Genomic DNA, 18,051 nt, shown 5'->3' with positions numbered 1-18,051 from the left:
TTTGTGCTTTCCTGAACGTTGTCTATAGGACTCTGTTACCCTGGGCAGGGCTGACCTGTCTAGTGCCGTGGCTGGGAGGGGCAGGTCGTCAGCAGGGGGGCGGCGGGTAAGCTGAGCCAGAGCACGTGAGGGGCACCGCTACGCTGTGAGGCTGGTCTGGTGCGCTGCTAATCCTGCCCCGCCTCGGCAGGCCGAGCTCATGACTCACTCTCCTGATCAACCGGGCCCTCGACTGGTTTGAGGATGGCGGTGCCAGGGAGAAGGGGGCCAGGCTGACAGCTCTGCAGCCTTCTGCCTGCACCGAGCAGGGACAGAGCAGACAGCGTCCGGGCAAACTGCCCACGCACCACCCACTTGGCAGGCCTCAGCCCCGAGCTGGAAGGGAGCCTGTCTCTAAGAGCAAGCTCCGTCTCCGTTGCTGTCAGGCCTTGGCTTCTCCGCTGAAGCGGCTAGCAAGGGGGCCAATTAGTGCCAGTTGCTATGGGGCTTTGTGCAGCATAGACACCTGCCCTCCGGGCACCGGACTGATCCCCACGAAATTCCTCTCTCGCCAGCTGCTAAACAGCCACCACGTAGCCGTGATTTCCAGCTCTGTCTGTCTGCATGGGGGCCAACCCCCTAGCTGGGAACGTCGCTCTGCCCCCCTCCCAGCCCCCACCACTCATCAGTGGCGCATTAGCTGCCTTTCCAGCAGGCACTGCCACTGAGGTCCGTTTAATGGGCTTGGCAGGGCTCCAGGAGAAAACGCTGGAGGCAAAATGTATGGCGGCTGATTAGAGCCATGGCAAGCTTAGGGCCAGAAAGAAATTCACTCAGATCATCCCGCCAGGTGCCTGCCTCCTGCAGCGCTCGCCTACTTGTCCCTTGCTAGCGGCGATTAAAATGTACGTCCTCTGCGTGGGCGACGGAGGAGCTGAGTCTAAGGGGTTCTGAGCAACCCCAACGCTCCTGGGTCTCAGGATCAGGCCCTTTATCCCGGCCTCTCTCTGATGGGTGGACACCTGGGGCCAGAGGCTCAGCTGGCGTAAACTGGGAGAGCTGCCTTGACCTGTGCTGATTTGCCCCTTAGAGTGGGGAGAGGGAGGGGGGGCGGATCGTCTTTGCCTGCTCTAGTTACTTTCATTTCAAAGCCCAAGCAGCAGCTCGCTCCCCATCAGTGTCCTGCCTTATGGGGAGGTTGGAGAAGGGGGGAGACAGGACAGTGCCCTACTGATGGTCCTGCCTTCTGCTGTGCCACTACTCTGGGGGGTGGGACCGATGCAGGAGGATACACCAATGTTTTTGTGCTGGGGATAATGGGACTTTGCCCTTGGATGGCTCCCTCCAGCACAGGGACCCCCCCCACTTCCAGCCTTTTCAAATAAGTCTGAGTCTCCCAAGGCCCCTGCAAATAAGTGTCTTTATCCCCATTTTGCAGAAGAAGGAAGCCGAGGCAACGAGACAGTGTCATAAGTGACTTGCCCTCGGTTGCCTGGCAAGGCAGTGGCAGAGCTCGCTCTGCCAGTTGAATTATGGGCTGGGGGGAGGTGTTCCAGCCTGTTGTTCAAGAGTCAGGCACGATTATCATAATGATCCCTTCTGGCATTGAATTCTGTGCCTCTCCTGACTCCAAGGCCGGTGCTTTACCCACGGGACCATGCCCCCTTCTTCCCGCCCCTGAGCGTTGACTCCTGCCCTGTGCTCGCCCCCACCGGCATTCCAGCTGCTGCGGAGACGGAAATGTGCTGCCAACCTACAGCCTCCCCTTCCCTTTTAGCGCAGGCTTTCTGCCTGTGCAGCCTCAAGCCGTCACTTTAGTCGGAGCTCGTGGTATCCCCTTTCGACTTCTTTGCTCCCTGTTCTACGCTGCAGTGTAGTGGCTAAATTCCACCCCAGCGATGGCTGCATTTCAGTGGTGGGCAAAGAGGGCTGTACAGCAAGTGCTTTGATAACGGTGCCTTTCCTTACCAATGGATCCCAATGCATCTCTTCTCTCTCCATCCCATGCCCCTCTCTCTGCCTTCTGCCAGCCTCCTCCTGTAGAAACTGCCTGCCCTGAAGGAGTTAACCTCTGCGCATTTCCCTTTAAATCAGTTAGCTCTCAACCACTGTCCCACCCATCAAACATCTGATGATCTATGGTGGGGCAGAGCGAGGAGGGAGACAGAGGCTAACCGGAGACATGCTGCCCTGCTCCTCCATCTCGCCTGCAGTTGTAAATTACCACAAGTTAATTGAGAATAAGACAAGGAGCCAAATGCCATCAGCAAATTCAATTACAAGTGTCTCCCCCTTCCAGTCCTGAAAGCACCAGCCCTGGAGCTCAGAGCGCTGTGGTTGAGACTGACCTCCATAGCACCTGGCACCTCCAGAATCTCAGGGGGCTTTCACAAATGAACCCTCAAACTCCTTTGGGAAATAGGTACTTATGATTACTATCCCCATTTTGCAGATGGGGAAACTGAGGCACAGGGATGTGGTGTTTTTTTTTTTTTCCCAACATCAGGCAGCAAATCCGTGGCAGAGATCTGAATGGAACCCCAGAGTCCCGGCTCCAAGTCTGGTGCTTTACCCACGGGACCATGGGTAACTACTGCAACTACTAGACCCCACTCCCCTCCCAAAACAGGCTAGAACCCAGGAGTCCTGCCTCCCATCTTCATGCTCTAACCCCTGGATCATCTGGAGAGGTAGGCCACATTAAACCCACTCCACAAAATCACCCCCTGGGCTGGGGGGGGGCGTAACCCTGGAGATAGGCCTAAACCAAAGCCCTAGATCCGAACTTCACAGCTGGCCCTATTTCTATGGTGGGCCCAGATTCATCCCCTGTGAAGCCTGGGGGATTTGAACTCAGATCCCAGTCTCCGTGCTGGAGCAGAGGCCCCCATTGTGAAGAAGTTTGTTAAACTGCCCCCTCCTCCATTGTCTCTTGCTATCCAGCTACCTCTGGGGTAAGGGGAGAGACTGCGCTGGTGGGGCCAGGCCAGCTGCAGGGCCAGAGGCACTGGGAAACAGGAGGGTCTTCTGAACCTTCCCACTCCTGTTAGAAGAACAGGAGTACTTGTGGCACCTTAAAGACTAACAAATTTATTTTAGCATGAGCTTTCGTGAGCTGCAGCTCACTTCACAGGGGATATTTATATCTGACTCCTATTAGGACACTCATCTGCCACAAGGCCTTTCCAGGAAGACCCCTCCAGTGCCGTGGCAGCAGACTTTCCCCAGCTGGAGACCTGGCTTTCTGGTGTAACGCTGCGTCTACACGGTCTGGCTATTCCAGCCCCGCACACTTAGCTGTGTGGACGGACCGGAGATCAGGACCTTGGGCCCAGGTTCTCAGAGGTATTTCGACACCTAACTCCCATGGGGTTTGTCTGCACGGCAGCTGCGTGCGAGCCTCCCAGCGCGGGTGGACAGGTGCACACGAGTTCGGCTTGAGCTAGCGCGCTCAGAATAGCGGGGTGGAAGTTGTGGGTCAGGAGGAGATTTGGGCTGGCCACAGGAGCTCAGTGCGGGGGGGGAAGCTCGAGAGCCCGAGCTGCCTAAATACCTTTGAGAGTCTGGGCCGGGGTTTGTAAACCCCTGGGTGGAGGAGCATGAGCCTGCGTCGAAGCTGCGTCTTTCTGTGAATGCTGTGGGAGCCAGCTGCGGCCCCGGGAGGCCTTTGGGGAATAGGGCTCCTGGCAAGCAAGGCTGGACGGAGAGGGAATGGGGGGCCCACCAGAATGTGCCACAGACACCTCAAACCCTGCTGGGGAGGCTGGCTCATGCTTTTCAGGGAGTGGGGAGGCAAATCTCTCTCCTTTCTCAACTAACCCTTAGGGCCTGATTCTGCCTGACCTCGTGTCAGCAGTTACACCCGTGCAAAGCAGCAGGGAGACCTGGCTACCACCTCAGCCAGCACTGATGGGGCCCAAGGGGGCCTCCTTTGGCTTGCAGGCTGGTGGGTTTCCTCTGGCGGCTCTCAGAGCCTAGGAGCAATGAAATCAGTGGAGTTGTGTTGGGTCCAGACCACAGCAGCAGGCCCAGCGGCGTTTGCATGGGAGACGAAGACTAGGACACCCCCACCCCAGCCCCTGCAGCAAAACCATTTCCACGGTCAGGTGTAGGCCCCAGTTTTAAGAATGGGAGTCACGGGGGGGGGGGTGTCTTGCTGGTGTGTCCGCCCCACAGTGGCTTCCTGCGGGGGGATGGGGTTGTGAGTATGTTAGAGTGCAGGGTGCGCCAGGCCCAACCGAGCCCTTTGGAAACCAGCCCATCACCATAGTAACTGACCCCCTCCCTATCTTTGATGCATTTATCCTCACAACCCCCTGCGAGGCAGGGCAGGGCTATTATCCCCAATGTATAGACAGGGAAACTGAGGCAAGGCTCAACTAAGTGACTCACCCAAGGAGTCTATAGCAGAGCAGGGAATTTAACCCAATTTTCCCAAGTCCTAGCCTAGCACCCTAACCACCGGGCCCTCCTTCCTCGGCCCAGCTGTACACACAGCTGGGCCGAGGGGATGCTTAGGGGAATGCTGTGGTCCCAGCTGATACTTAGGGGATGCTTAAGGGGTGGCTGAAGCAGGGCTGAGTCTGCCCTCACTGACGCTGGCACGAGTCAGGAGTAACTCCACTGAAGTCAATGACAGTGGCGTCAAACGGGGTGAAGGAGAGCAGTAGGAGGCCGTGGGTCTTTGGTGATGGTCTTAGGGTTGACACACTGGGCTGGGAGTCAGGAGAGCTGGATTCTGCTCCTCCCTTCACCACAGAGTCACTGTGCGACCAGCCCTGCGTTGTGCCTCAGTTTCCCCATTTCTGGCATGGGGGAGGAGTAACAATACCCCCCGCCACCCCAGGGCTCAGTTCATCAAGAAGTGGCCGGAGATCCTTGCCCAGTGAAGGACAAGGTCTCGGTGCTGTTGGCAGCCGAGTGCAGGTTTCATGCTGGCTAAGCAGCAGTGCACTCATTTTAAACCATGTGTAATCGCCCGGGCTGCCCCAAAGGGCCCAAGTCGTAATTACGTCCCAGCTACCGTGGTGTCATGGTGACGGCCTTTGACGATGCCACACCAACCCCTCCCAGGGCAGAGTGACGGCTCGGCTTTGAGGCCTTGAACAGAGGGAACTGGAATGAGGAAGCCTTGAAAACTCTGGGGAATCGGGTGGCGGGGGAGAATCATCCCAAACTTCCCTCTACCCATGGCTGGGGGCACCTTTCCCCTTCCCAGCTGCCAGCCCCTAATGACAGAGGAGCCCAGGGATCCGCGTGCCGAGGCAGCGGACTCCTGATTCAATCCCAGCTGCAGAGATGCAGTCAGCATGGGAGTTGGTTCAGCCCTGGACCGTGGTGGGCACCGAAGGGAGGTGGGGCCAGAGAAACGGGCTTACCCTGACGATGTAGGAGACCCCTGGTCCCAGGACCCGTTCGTCCGGATGGAGCCAGCCCTGCGCCGGTTTATTGATGAAGCTACCTTTCCGGTTCCATTCCTCTCCGGCCAGTTTGACCCCCTCGACCCGAGCCGCCTTCCTCCCTCCCCCTCCTCGGAACCGGTTCATCACCTGCAGAGAACAAGGAGAGTGGCAGACAGGCTCACAGGCGCTCAGGACAGCAGCCAGGCCGGAGGAGGACCCCCCTGCCTCTCCGGGGCCCCCGGGTTTAGCCGGGGATGACAGGTCCTTGCTGGCACTGGAAGGGCTGCGGCTCAGGAAGCCGGAGGCGCTGGAGAACTTCCACTGGGGAATCTTGGGGATCAGCATGCAGAAGGTGGTCACGGCCTCCTGCTCCTCTGGCAAGCGGGCTTCGCCCAGCGGGGGGCACGGGTGGGCCAGGGAGGCGGGCGGCGAGGGGGCCGGGGTGGCTGCCGCGACCTTGCTGCTCATGGCTATGTCCTCCGAGGGCGTCACTGAGCCATTGCGAAAGCGACCATACTTGGGCTCCGTTAGCATGCCCTGCCGCTGCGTGTCTGGCTAAGTGCTTTTAGAGTGCTCGCCGGGTGCACTCTGCGCTCCTCTCTCCTGCTCGCTGGCTCGCCTGCCCCCCTCCGGCCCCCACCCCTCACTCCTCTCTAGGGAGGCTCCACTCACACAATGATGTCATGGTGTTATTGCTCATCCGCCAGCAGCCTGGCTGCTGAAGACCTGGCCTGCGCTGCTCCACCACCACATAAACAGCTGTCTGCCAGCACTGGACAGAGGCAGAGAGAGGAGCCCGGCCGGGGCCGGCCAGGGGCTCGCTCACCCCATGCAAAGGGCAAAAAAGGGAGGCCCTGGTCCACACGGCACCTCTTGGGGTGGATTTGCCTAGCACAGCAAGCCCCGGGGTTAAAGGCCAGAGAGGGGAGATGGCTGATTTTTCTACCTTCCCACTTTCCCCCCCCACAAAGCGAGCTGGGAGTGGGGCTAAAGGGCCATGGGCACTAGAAAATAACCTGATCGCTTTCACATGCCCCTTCTCCTTGCCTCTGCCAACCAACGGTGCCATGCTCCAGACACCCCGAGATGGGGGGGAAGGAATATGGGACCCTACACGGATTATAAATGTATTATGGGACCATTATGATCGTTGACTCTAATCTGACCTCCTGCAGATCACTGGGCAGAGGAGTTCACCTGGGGATTCGTGCGTCAAGCCCAACAAGTTGTGAGTGAGCTAGAGAGCACATCACCAACCAATGGGGACTTGGCTCGGGGCTGGCTCATCAACCATCCCGGGCTTGGTTAGGGAATGGATCGCCAACCAATCAGGGACTTGGATAGAAACCGGATCACCCAGCAGCCAACCAAAGACTTGGTTAGCGACTGGCTCACCAACAATCCGGAACTTGGATAGGGACTGGAAAACCAACCAATCCCGGACTTGTTTAGGGACTGGAAAACCAATCAGAGACTCGGATAGAGACCACCTACCAGTCCGGACCTGAATGGGGACTGGTTCACCAGCCAAAGGAGAGAAGTGAAGAGCGATTACATCATCCTGAATCGCCCTGTCACGTTCCTGAAGCTTCCTTTCCACTGATGTCATTTTGTAGCAATTGACCAGATAATGGATGGGCCAGATTCTGCCCTCGGTTACATCCTGTGCAACCGAAACACAGTGGCTGCATGAGTCACATCACCTTGTAGAAGCTAGTCCACATAGAGGATAAGAGTCCTCTACTGCTGCCAGCTAATGGATTAATCCTTTGGCTCAAGTAGCAGAGGCCTGGACGCTGGCCTCACGGATGAGCTGTAGCTGGAGAGTGTGATACAGGTCCCTCCTGCCAGGGCCTATGTGCACCACGCAGCATTGTCAGTGGGGCATCCCTAGAAAATTCAGCCCCACACATCTCCCTTTAAAATGACACTTCCCCACAGGGGCCTTAAACCGTCTGGGTTGATTCACACTAGAATGAAAACGGCCACCTCATCTGTGTGGCATCATGCAGACGTGCTGCAGTCCAGCCATTGCAGAGTTAATGGGCTGTAAGTGGCAGGCGCACAGGCTAAGGTGGAGCCAGGGAAGGCTACCGCCTTCCTACTGGGAGCTATTAAAAGCGAGGCAGGAGTCTTCACTTGCACTAGTCTGCAGCTTAGGCCGCATAATTAGCTTGAGTGGAGCCCGGCTGCTTGGCTCGCTAAGCGCCTTGGAATTTGTTCTCTCTCTGCGTTTACGTCGAAGTCGGCGTTTGTTCCGGGGACTGGAGTGAGAGCCTTATTTCTTTGCTTCAGAAACCAGGGCTCTTGTTTGCTCTGGTTTATCCTGCACCTGGAGACGAGCCCATCGCCTGCATGTTGATTTGTTTCGAGGCTTTGTGCAGTAAGGGGCGGAGTAACTCTCTCTCCTCTTTGCCAGAATCTACAGCGAAGAGGAAACCCTTACAGGGACTCTCGCCACTCAAAATAATATATTTAACCTCCCCCACCCTCCCCAAATCAAATTTGCACCTGATGCTCAAAGGTTCAGAGAACCCGCAACTCCATTCAATGTCCAGGGGGACATTGAACGTTCTCAGCCCTTCTAAAAACCAGCCCAAAATATCCTACCTGTGTTCTTAGTAGCAGCTGAGATTTAAAACAGTAAGGGCCTTCTCCTCAGCTTGTGTCTGTGAACATAGCTCCATTGATCACACCCTAAGGAGTTCTGTCTATGATTTTAGCTGCTTCCTGGCACCTCTTAAATACACCGATGAATTTAGCTTCACACCACCCCTGTGGTGTAGGGAAGTGATATCCCCATTTTATAGATGGGGAGCCAAGATACAGAGAGATTAAGTGACTTGCCCAAGGTCATGCAGGGCTTCTGTGTCAGAGCTGGGAATTGAACCTAGAGTTCCCGAGTGTCTTAATCACAAGTCCATCCTGCTAAATGTTCTTGTCAGTCTTTGCACTTTGCAGGGCTTGGGGAGTGAAAACAGGCTAGTCAGTTTCATTCCTAGTGGTTGTCACCCTCCAGCAATGGTGCACTGATGCCCGGAGCTGCCCTGTTTGCCTTGCAGGGGGATGTTTACCTCTTCATCAAAGCTGTTTCCAGCTGGATCTCGTCTCTTTAAAGTCACGCACACATTCCCATGGCGCTGGGGCTTTGTGAAGTGGTAGGTGTCACAGAACCGATGTTTTGGTTCCAATTTGACCATATGGTGCCCGCCCCTTGAACAAATTGGAATTTAATTACTTTCCTGAGCCACATAGGATCTTCCTCTGCAGATGATGATGAAAGGAAGGTAGGTAACCTGATATCTTAGCTGATCCCAACCCCAAGAAAGAACCCGCATAAGAAGTGGGGGCCTCGTACAGATGACAGCCACTAATGACACATGAATTAAAAATCAAAGCCTTCCCCACGGGGCTCTTGTTTTCAAACTCCAGAATGCATGTGTGACCGTCTCTTTGTTTTCTCCTTACTGTCTCTCTCTCTCTCTCTTTTACTGGCAGGTGATGGGGCGAAAGCCAGTAATTGCTCTGAGTACGATCAATAAAGCAAGGTAATAGAATTACATACGCTGTGGCCATATTAAGAAGTGTGTCTCTCTCTTTTGGTCCAGTTGTTTTCTTTTCTTAAACAGCCTTAAGGACCTGGAAGGGAGAAGGGGCTCTGGTGTTCTTTAAAGCGGCTCCAGACCCTGGGTTCCAATGTGCTGTGAAGGATAGACCTTAGTTGGGGGTGGGGGGATTGTTATGTGCTCCCTGCTAGATCCAATTTCAGATCTGTTCAGACATTTGCTATCATGCTGTCTGTAGGCATCTGACTAGGCTTTCCTCATCCTCTATTAGCTAAACAAGATTAGGTCTGGGCAGGACTTGGATTGAAGACGTCCATTTAAAGCCCAGGGTTACTGGGGAGGCACTGCCTCATTTGGAGCTGGTTCTTCTATTTAACTTCCTCTCTTTAACTGTTGGGCAGTGCTGCCATGGTGCCATTTAAGAGCTGCTGCATTCCACCCCAGAGGCAGCTGCATTTCAGGGCTGCAGGAAGCAAGTCTCAGACAGTTTGTTGCAGGCTTTGGGCAGAGGCAGTGGTGCTGAGAGGCGTGTGTCTGGAGAGGCCTAGAGATCTGTGATTAGTGAGGACAGGGCACGCAGGGGCCTTTGCCAAATAGGGGCCTGATCCTCCACTTTCCTACGGCCCTCGATCCCAGTTCATGGTGGGAACGAAATGGTCCCGATCAGAATGGTAGCACGTGAGGTCGGCTTTGCACGGGATTGTCCGGGAGTCTCCAGGAATTACAGATGAATCTTGAATGAAAGATGCTGTCATGTGAGGAAACCTCCAGGAATACGTCCAACCAAAACTGGCAACTCTATGCACAGGTGTAAATGACAACGTGAGGTCAAGGCAATGGGGCAACTACCCAAGGTCTCCAGCGGTGCCGGTATGCGGCGGGCCAGGCATCGTGGGGCCTAGTTCCTTGTGCTTTCTTTACCACCCATCGGCTGGATGAATTATCTGACCACTCCTCCAGCAGAGCTCCATCAACCCTGCAGGACAATCCATGGCTCTCCCTGAGCCAGTGCTCTCTGCCTTCACCACGTTGGCACCTCCTGGGCCAGGAAGGGACTAGAATAGAAGCTCCTTTTCCTGGAGTAATCCCCAGAGATGCAGGCTGCTCTCCTCGGCAGAACTCCCTGGTGGCTGAGGGATTATTTCCATCTCCTCTGCAATCAGCCTTGGGCCCAGGAGACTGATCGAGCAGCTGGGGCTTTCCCAGCTTCCGCTGCAGCCCCAGCTTCTTTAGGTCTGATCTCAGCCTCCCGCAGTCTCCTAGAGCAAAGCAACCCAACGGCACCACACCATTCACACAGCAGAGTCCAGGCAGTACCCACGGCTCTGATCCTCCTGATCCATCCCTGCACCAGCACTGGGACAGGTGGAAGCTGCTTCTCCCTCCCCTATTCTGCCACTGCTGGGCGCCGAGGTGCCAGCTACAGCAGCTCTGGAGATGCTCTAACTTGTGCCTTCTGCTGCCAGTGCCGCTCTGGAGCTTGCAGTGGTTGCAGACTGACACTGCCTTTGTCTCTTGCTGCCACCCAAGAGCGCCGCCTGGGCCAGAATTTCCTTGGGCAAGGGGCTGTTCTGCGCTGCTGGGAATTCACCGTGGGGGATGCGGTCCCCTTGCACCAGTGGCACAGGGATTCATTCCTCCTTTCCACGCCACTCCTCCCCGCTTCGCCTCTATCGTTGCACCGTTGCTCTGTCCTCAGTTGGGATCTGAGGTCTTGCCCGCATGGCACCGTAACCCCTCTGCCTGCTCAAGGCCAGTGCACTGTTGCAAGCGCTCGACTCCTCGGTGCTGAGCTCCAAACCTCCCGCCCCTGGGCCGGAACTCCAGCCCGGGCCCCCAGGTCTCTGTGCCAGTCCCCTGCCCCTGGGGTGGAGCTCGGACCTCAGTCCAGCTCTGCTTTGGACGGGAGCTCCAATCCTTGAGGGAGAACTCCAGCCTTTGGCTTGAAGGCTCGTTCCCGGGTCCTCAGTGCAGAACTCTGCTCTCCATCCCTGGCTGTCGCGGAGACAATCCAAAGACCAAGGGGAAAGGTAAGATGGGATGGGAGGGGACCTTCACAGGAGGCTATTGTTAGAAGCCGAACATGAAAACAAAAGTCTGGCTGCCTCACCGCCGGCGGCAAACAATTTATCCATCAAAGAGCCATCCACAGAGGAACGCTGGGTCCCTCTGATCTGGCTGCACGTCGTGGCAGCTGGGTTGTGTCTGCAGGGGGCTCCCGGAATGAAAGCTAAACCACCCCGCACGCTGGGCAGAAGGAAGTCGTTTGCAGGCGGCGGCGTTTCAAAGGGGACCCGGGAGGCAGCACCAGCCAATCCAAGGGAAATGCAATTTACATTTTCTTACACGCTCAGCTGCAAGGAGGAGAGAAGAAAAATCGCAGCCGAATGGCTTCATGCCCAGCCCTGGGTTGGACGGAAGTTGTTGGACAGACGCCCTGGGGACCAGCGCAGTTGGAACAGTCACCTCCATGGGACAGATGACGGAGAGCAGCAATTATAGCAACGTGGCTCTGCCCCCAGTGCCAATCCCAAGGGCGATGTGCCCACTCAGCAGCCCCGGGGATCCGGCAGATGCCAGTTCTCACCCAGGCAGACTGAGGAGGAAGATGGTCTGGTGGAGAACTGGGTTTCAATCCTGGCTTATGAACGACTCGAGTCTCGCCTTGGGTGACTCACTTAAGCCTGAACTGCATGCCGCTCTTGTACCGGTATTAATGTATCAGTTCAGCGTGTGACATTCACCGATGGTCTTCTATCGCTACAGCCCCACAGTGAAAAAGTACCTTACACCACTAGGGCTTACTCCCCTTCCCACCGAGGAATAGCTCTACTGGTGTGAAACACCATTAGCCTGGTATCAGTGCGTCCATACTAGCAGGGTTGGCATCACTGTAATTACCCCAGCAGCGTTAAAGCAGCAAAAGTTTTGTGTGCAGAAGAGGCCTTAATCTACACCCTGCCTCCGTCCGTCTCTATCCGTCAGGGCACTTCTGGGGCCCTGGTCACTGGAGGGTTTGAGCTGCCTGCGAGCTTTGTCCTTGCAGTGCCCCGTGAGGCAGGGAATTGTTATCACCGTGGTACAGCCGGGGAAACGCTAGGCTGGCTGAGCTGTGCTTCAGGGTTGCTGTCAGAACGCGTCTCGCCCAGGGCTGACAGGTGCCGAGAAATCCGCAGGGGTTGTGCCAGTCTCTTCTCTTAGCTTCTTACCCCCTGGGCCCTTCCTGGCATGGGAGCACAAGGGTGAGGCATTCACCCAGATTGCACCAGGTTACGCTGTGTGATGGATGCGTTCTGCTCCAAGGGACAGCCCTGGGCCAGACCTGGGGAACTGGGTGATCTCGTAGCATCGCCTGAGCGTGGCTGAGAGCAGGACTCACCCCAGGAGTCTGATCTTGAGAGGGGCCCTTTGTCCTGCCCCTGCTGCTCGGCTTCATCTGTGCACCAAGCCCTAAATCAGCTGCTCCCACCTGGGGGCTCTGTCTTTGATTCTTCCTCCACCGGCAGCGGCTTTGGCCTTGCACAGCTGGTTGCTGTGCCTGTCATCGGGCAGTGTGAGCACACTGAGCCGTATCCACACATACGCTCACTTGTACGTGCATTGCACACAACCGGTCCGGCCGGGGCCCCACGGGGTGTGACATGAAGCGAAGCAGGGCCTGGCAGCACCAACAGCCACCTACACTCCCCCACGCACTGGACCCAGATGCACACAAGTACATGTGTTACACACACACACACAAGCCCATGCACGACATGCACAAACATGTTTGCTACACATGTCTTGACACGCAATGGCACACTGTCCTTCACACCCCCCAAAAAGGTATTTTACACACGTACCTTACACACATGCACAACACACGCACTAGTTCTGATGAGGTTTACAAACCCCACACCAGAAGTGCCCCTCCCTGACCCCCCTGTACGCTCCCAGAAATGCCCCTCCCTGATCGCCTCTTAATGCTTCTCCTTGACCTTCTCTGCGGGCCCAGTCTGAAGCTGGCCCAGCTGGCTGAGGTGCATGGCCCCTGTAGGAACCCCAGGGGACGGAAGAGCATGATCTGACCATCCCCTGTGACGGCTTCATGGCTGTCGGTGCTGCCAGGCCCTGCTTCCATTCACCTCACATCAGACCCCGTTGGTAGGGTTGCCAGGCGTCCAGATTTTTAGTGGAATGCCCGGTCGGAAAGGGACCCTGGTGGCTCCGGTCAGCACTGCCGACTGGGCCATTAAAAGTTCAGACGGTGGCGCAGCAGGGCCTGGGGCTAAGGCAGGCTCCCTACCTGCCCTGGCTCTGCGCTGCTCCCGGAAGCGGCCGCCAGGTCCCTGCGGCCCCTAGGCACCACTAACTCCTCATCCCCGGCCCCACCCCCAGCAGGAGCCCTCATCCCCCTGCACCCCATTCCCCTGGCCAGCTCGTAGTGCCCTCCCACACCCCTCATCCCCGGCCCCACCCCAGAGCCTGCACCCCCAGCCCAATGCCCTCACCCCCAGCTGGAGCCCTAACCCCCTGCCCCAGCCGGGTGAAAGTGAGAGAGAGAGTGGGGAAGAGTGAGCAATGGGGGGAAGGGGCGTGGCCTCAGCGAAGGGCGGGGCAGAGCCTCAAGAAGGGGCGGGGCAGGGGTGTTCGGTTTGGTGTGATTCGAAAGTTGGCAACCCTCTCTGGCCCCCTGGAACCACTGTCTCTTTGGGGCTCTGTGGCTCAGCTCTGTCCCGCCATCTCCCATCCTTCGTGCAGTCACTGCTACCCCCGGCCTGAGGCCCTGGGCCCTGCTCTCTTTCCAGGAAAGGGGGGGAGGTGGGGCAAGAGGCCGAGCGGAGGATGTGGCCAGGGGAGTTGGTTTTACACCTGTGGAGACACGACACTGTCGTTTTCACCCGGACGAGGCTGGTCGAGGTCAACCCCAGGTGTGGGGTGGATTGACCTGGACTAGCTCCAGTGAGGCGAAAACTACCTGCACGGAAAGCTGCCTCAGTGTAAACACCCACCTCTTTCTGCAGCGCAGATAAAGCCGAAGGAAGGAAGGGGAGAGCCTGGTGTTCTGGCAGGGGGGCGGGGGGGAGACAGCTCATGAGGAAAGGTCACAGGCATCGCCTCTGTTCTCAAAGGGGCTTAAACATTTCCCTCATTTTGGTCTCTGTGTGGGTGGGGGAGGAGTATGGGGCCTGTGGGTATGGCTGTGTCAGGGGGAGTGTATGGTGGGTATGGCTGTTATTGTGTCAGTGTGAGGATGTATTTCCGTGACGGGGTGTGTGTGTATGGATGTTGTGCGGTGGAGCTGTGTGAATGGATAAGGGGCCGGGGAGACGCACATTCTGGTGTATTAATACGTTCTTGCATCTCTGTGGGCCCTTTGAGCCACTTCACGCACTACCAAAATGCAGCCAGCTCTGGGGTGGAACACAGCCGCCGCTCAACAGCGCGCATTGCTCCAGAACAGTCTATCTAATCTTTGGTCTTTCCAGAGAACCAGCCACGGTAGGATCAGGTGTTAAAATACAATAGAAGAATAGCAGAAGTGACTTCTGATCTCCTAGTCCTAGTGGCTGAGTATTTCTAGACAGGTTTGTTGTTTGTTCTGTTCTCCCTGCCTTTTAGCATTTAGACCTGGAGGTGAAGAGTCCCAAATGCCTCAGTGGGTGGGAGGGGTGTCAGACGAGCACGGTGCAATTCTCCCCTAACTGGAACCGGGCCAGGACGCTGAGGCTAAGCACAGCTCTCTCTACGGCCTTGCGGGAGCTCGGGGTCACTACCTAGCACCAGGGCGAACCCCACTCTCCCTTATGCAATCAACACAACCCACTTCGTAGTAGAGGTCTCCCGTTTGAGGAGTGGCTGGGCCTGACTCTGCTTCATTTGTGAACAGGACAGCTTGAAGTGGAGAGCCGCCAACCCCGATAACAACACACACACACACACACACAAAACTCATATAGGACTTACCTGTTGCCAGCAACCGATCTCCCTCTGATGGCACCCACTTCACTCTCGGCGGCAGGGCTGCTGAAAGCCCGTGCTGGCAAGTTCTCTGTCAGCCCTCTGACTTGAGTTCTGCTGCAGTTTGTCCGCTGCTCTCACCACTTCCTCTGGGCTCTCTGCAGAGAGTGGCTCCCCTACCTGCTGCCTGCTTGTTGTTTCCCTCTGTGGGCCAGCAAATGCAGGCGGGAGGTTAATGTTTATTGATCGAGGGGAAAATAAACATGCGAGAGGGTGGAGGGAGGTGGTATCTATTTATTTATTTCAAGGCACCCGAGGTGGAACCGGGGCCCTCCTCACCAGGCAGAGGCCCAGTGGAAACTCAGCAGATGTAACTTATTAGAAAGAAATCAGCAAATGATTAATTGGCCAGGGCGGGTAGTAAAATCCAGGCCACATAACAGCATGACTGCATCAGGCTCCCATCATCCTCAGCCACCCTAGGGAAAGAGTGGGCGATACAGTGGGGGAAGGCCGAAGGCCTCAATACAGCCACTCTCTCTTGGAGAGGTTTTGGAGCTGAAGGAAAAAGAAGGAGCCACTCCATCCCCATCCTCAGGATTCTGGCTTCTCAGAAACCTGGTTTCAGCCATCATTACTGTGCGGAAGTGCCATTCCCAGCTTGTTCTCACACCCTGCACTTGCAGCGTGTGGAGTACAACCCCTTCCCTTCCTCGGGTTGGGCTTTATTAATACAGCTACCAACAATAATCTGGCATAAAGTTCAGCTCAGATCTTCTCCCCAGACCTGGCTGCTCCTCCCTCTGCACTGCTCAGCCCACACCCTAGATCCTATCTCCCCAGAGCACCATTCCCACCTCCCGTTTCCAGGTGGGGTAACAAACTGCCTGCCTCGGCCAATCAGCACAAGCCACTTCACCCTTTCCCAGCAGGATCAACGCCAGCTATGGGATATGGTATTTTCAGGCAAAGCCTGCCTGGCTCTTACATTCATAGATCTGAAACCTGGGCCAGGTTCACTGAGGTTGGTAGACCTGGGGCTAGTCCACACCTGGTTTTCCACAGGTGACACATGGTCCAAAGCAGGGGAGAATCAGACCCAGCCTTTGGGTTTCACTCTTCACGCAGAGACTGACATCTCTCGAATGTGGCCTGATTATTGCTATTAATCTGCCAGTAACACCTCATGGTCCTGATATGCTAAGCCTCGCACATACAAATAAATACCCACTTGGGCACCGAACACTTTTACAGCTATTTTACAGGAAGATTATCCCTCCCGGAGCAGGTTTCTAGGACTTTCCCATACAGAAGACCTCCCATGTAGGACTAGCTCCCGTTGGCACCAGCAGGTCCACCAGCTTTGGCAGTGTCCTAGGAACTATGTCGATTGATCCCAGCTGGGGATCTGGCCTGCCGCCTCCTATTATTTATTAATGGTGTGGGGTGCCATAGGTGCACCGGGCCATTCTAGGGAGAAGAAGGGTTTGAGCTCTGTCCCCAGCAGCTCACAGTAATGGAAGCTTTCCCGTCTTCGGTCTCCCCCTTTGTGAGCAGTGGGAAATGAAGAGGCTCTGGGTACTCGTGCCCAGGAGACGCTCACCCTTGGTCTCGCAGCACAAAGGCAGACATGGGTGGGAGGATAGAGGGTGTATCTCCTGCAGCAACCGACAGGGCATAAGGAGATGTCTCTGCTATGTTGCATGGGGGTTAAAATGGCGAGGAGCATCAGTGGTGCCAGGGAATAACCCAGTGCAAGGCAGCCTGATCACTCAGATCTTGAGGATAAAGGCAACTCTTTTCCCCGTGGGGTGCTGCTTCGCACAGCAGATACCCAGCCTGTCTCTGAAGGTAGGTGGAAGATCTTTCACACGTGTGGCGGGAGCCCATCCATTCCCTCCTGCGCAGAAGGAACTGGAACCGTTTGCCACATGGGATCTGCTGGTAAGTTATAACCCCCATCACACCTGCCTCCCAAATTCATACATCCCCGAGTCCTAGCATAGAACAGAACTGGTGTGTGGGGCCAGTGACCAAGTTCTCCAGGACACTATTAAGATGGCTAGTCCTGTTGTCTTCCCTTCCTCCTCTTCCCATCCAGCGAGGTGGATCCTCTACTGATTTACATCCATATAACTCAGGCTATATCCCTTGACACCAGTGAAGGGTCTGTGCTGCGGTTCTTCATGGGGTGTCAGTGGCTGAGCAGGAAGGAACAGGGAAGGAGGCGCCTACGCCGGTGGTGTTGACACTTGACAGCTCTGTGTGAGGGCTAGCAGGGTGGTGTGGTTTAGTGCAGAAAGGTCAAGAAACCTAGGGCGTGGGGGTGGAGAGCTGCGATGCAGCAGGAGAGGCAGAATTTCAACATCTTGTCTTTGGTCGGTTAGTAAATTGATTCTGAACCTGAAGAACCTCTGTCACCTTTGGAAACTTTTTTGTACGTTATAAATGATGCGAGTGAATAGCTCAGGCCCAAACGTTGTTAAAAATACACAGGGGAAAGGTGGGGTTAAAAACCTATTACCACAGAAATAATTCCATTCATCGGGGCCAAGGGGGTGGATTGCAAAGGTCCCCTCTGCAGGGCTGTAAATCCAAACACAAAGGCCTGGTGCTGCCTTAGAACCTGAAAGGGAACTGACTAGATATGTATCAGAGGGGTCGCCGTGTTAGTCTGGATCTGTAAAAGCAGCAAAGAGTCCTGTGGCACCTTATAGACTAACAGATGTTTTGGAGCATGAGCTTTCGTGGGTGAATACCCACTTCGTCAGATGCATGTAGTGGAAATTTCCTGGGGCAGGTATATATATACAAGCAATTTCCACTACATGCATCCGACGAAGTGGGCATTCACCCACGAAAGCTCATGCTCCAAAACGTCTGTTAGGCGATAAGGTGCCACAGGACCCTTTGCTGCTTTGACTAGATCCGGCAAGTGAAACTAACCAGCCTAGTTTCACTGCCTAAGGCGGGAGAAGAGCCAAAAGAAGCAGCAGAAATAAACAGTGGCAAAGTAACTGTGACAATCGAAGCCGGAGGAATGCCAGGGAGGGGGCTAGAAAGCGGCACCTCTTTCCTTTCCCCCTCTCCCTCTCCCCTGAAAATATCTTTAGAGAGACAAGGTGCGGGAGGTACTATCGTTTATTGGACCAACTTCTGTTGGT

At 55.7% G+C, this 18,051-nt stretch overlaps 1 protein-coding gene across 7 annotated transcripts in view; it reads right to left on the bottom strand.

Moving 5' to 3' along the window:
• Window positions 1-15,152, bottom strand: part of SHC2 (SHC adaptor protein 2) — a 30,610-nt gene extending 15,458 nt beyond the window's left edge. For 2 of the 7 annotated variants that reach the window (XM_044998509.1, XM_044998507.1), the window contains exon 1: window positions 5,358-6,000. In XM_044998509.1, the coding sequence (XP_044854444.1) occupies window positions 5,358-5,915 (558 nt within the window). In that variant the 5' untranslated portion in view covers window positions 5,916-6,000. Of the gene's footprint in view, window positions 1-5,357; window positions 6,011-14,893 lie in introns of those variants that run through there. The other 5 variants (XM_044998511.1, XM_044998513.1, XM_044998512.1 and 2 more) reach the window with 5 other exon arrangements.
• Between the last annotated feature and the right edge of the window lie 2,899 nt (window positions 15,153-18,051).

Source organism: Mauremys mutica, chromosome 24, assembly GCF_020497125.1.
Source record: "Mauremys mutica isolate MM-2020 ecotype Southern chromosome 24, ASM2049712v1, whole genome shotgun sequence".
Lineage (NCBI taxonomy): Eukaryota > Metazoa > Chordata > Testudines > Geoemydidae > Mauremys > Mauremys mutica.
The sequence above is the reverse complement of the archived record's forward strand: the minus strand, read 5'-3'. Positions and strand labels throughout refer to the sequence as shown.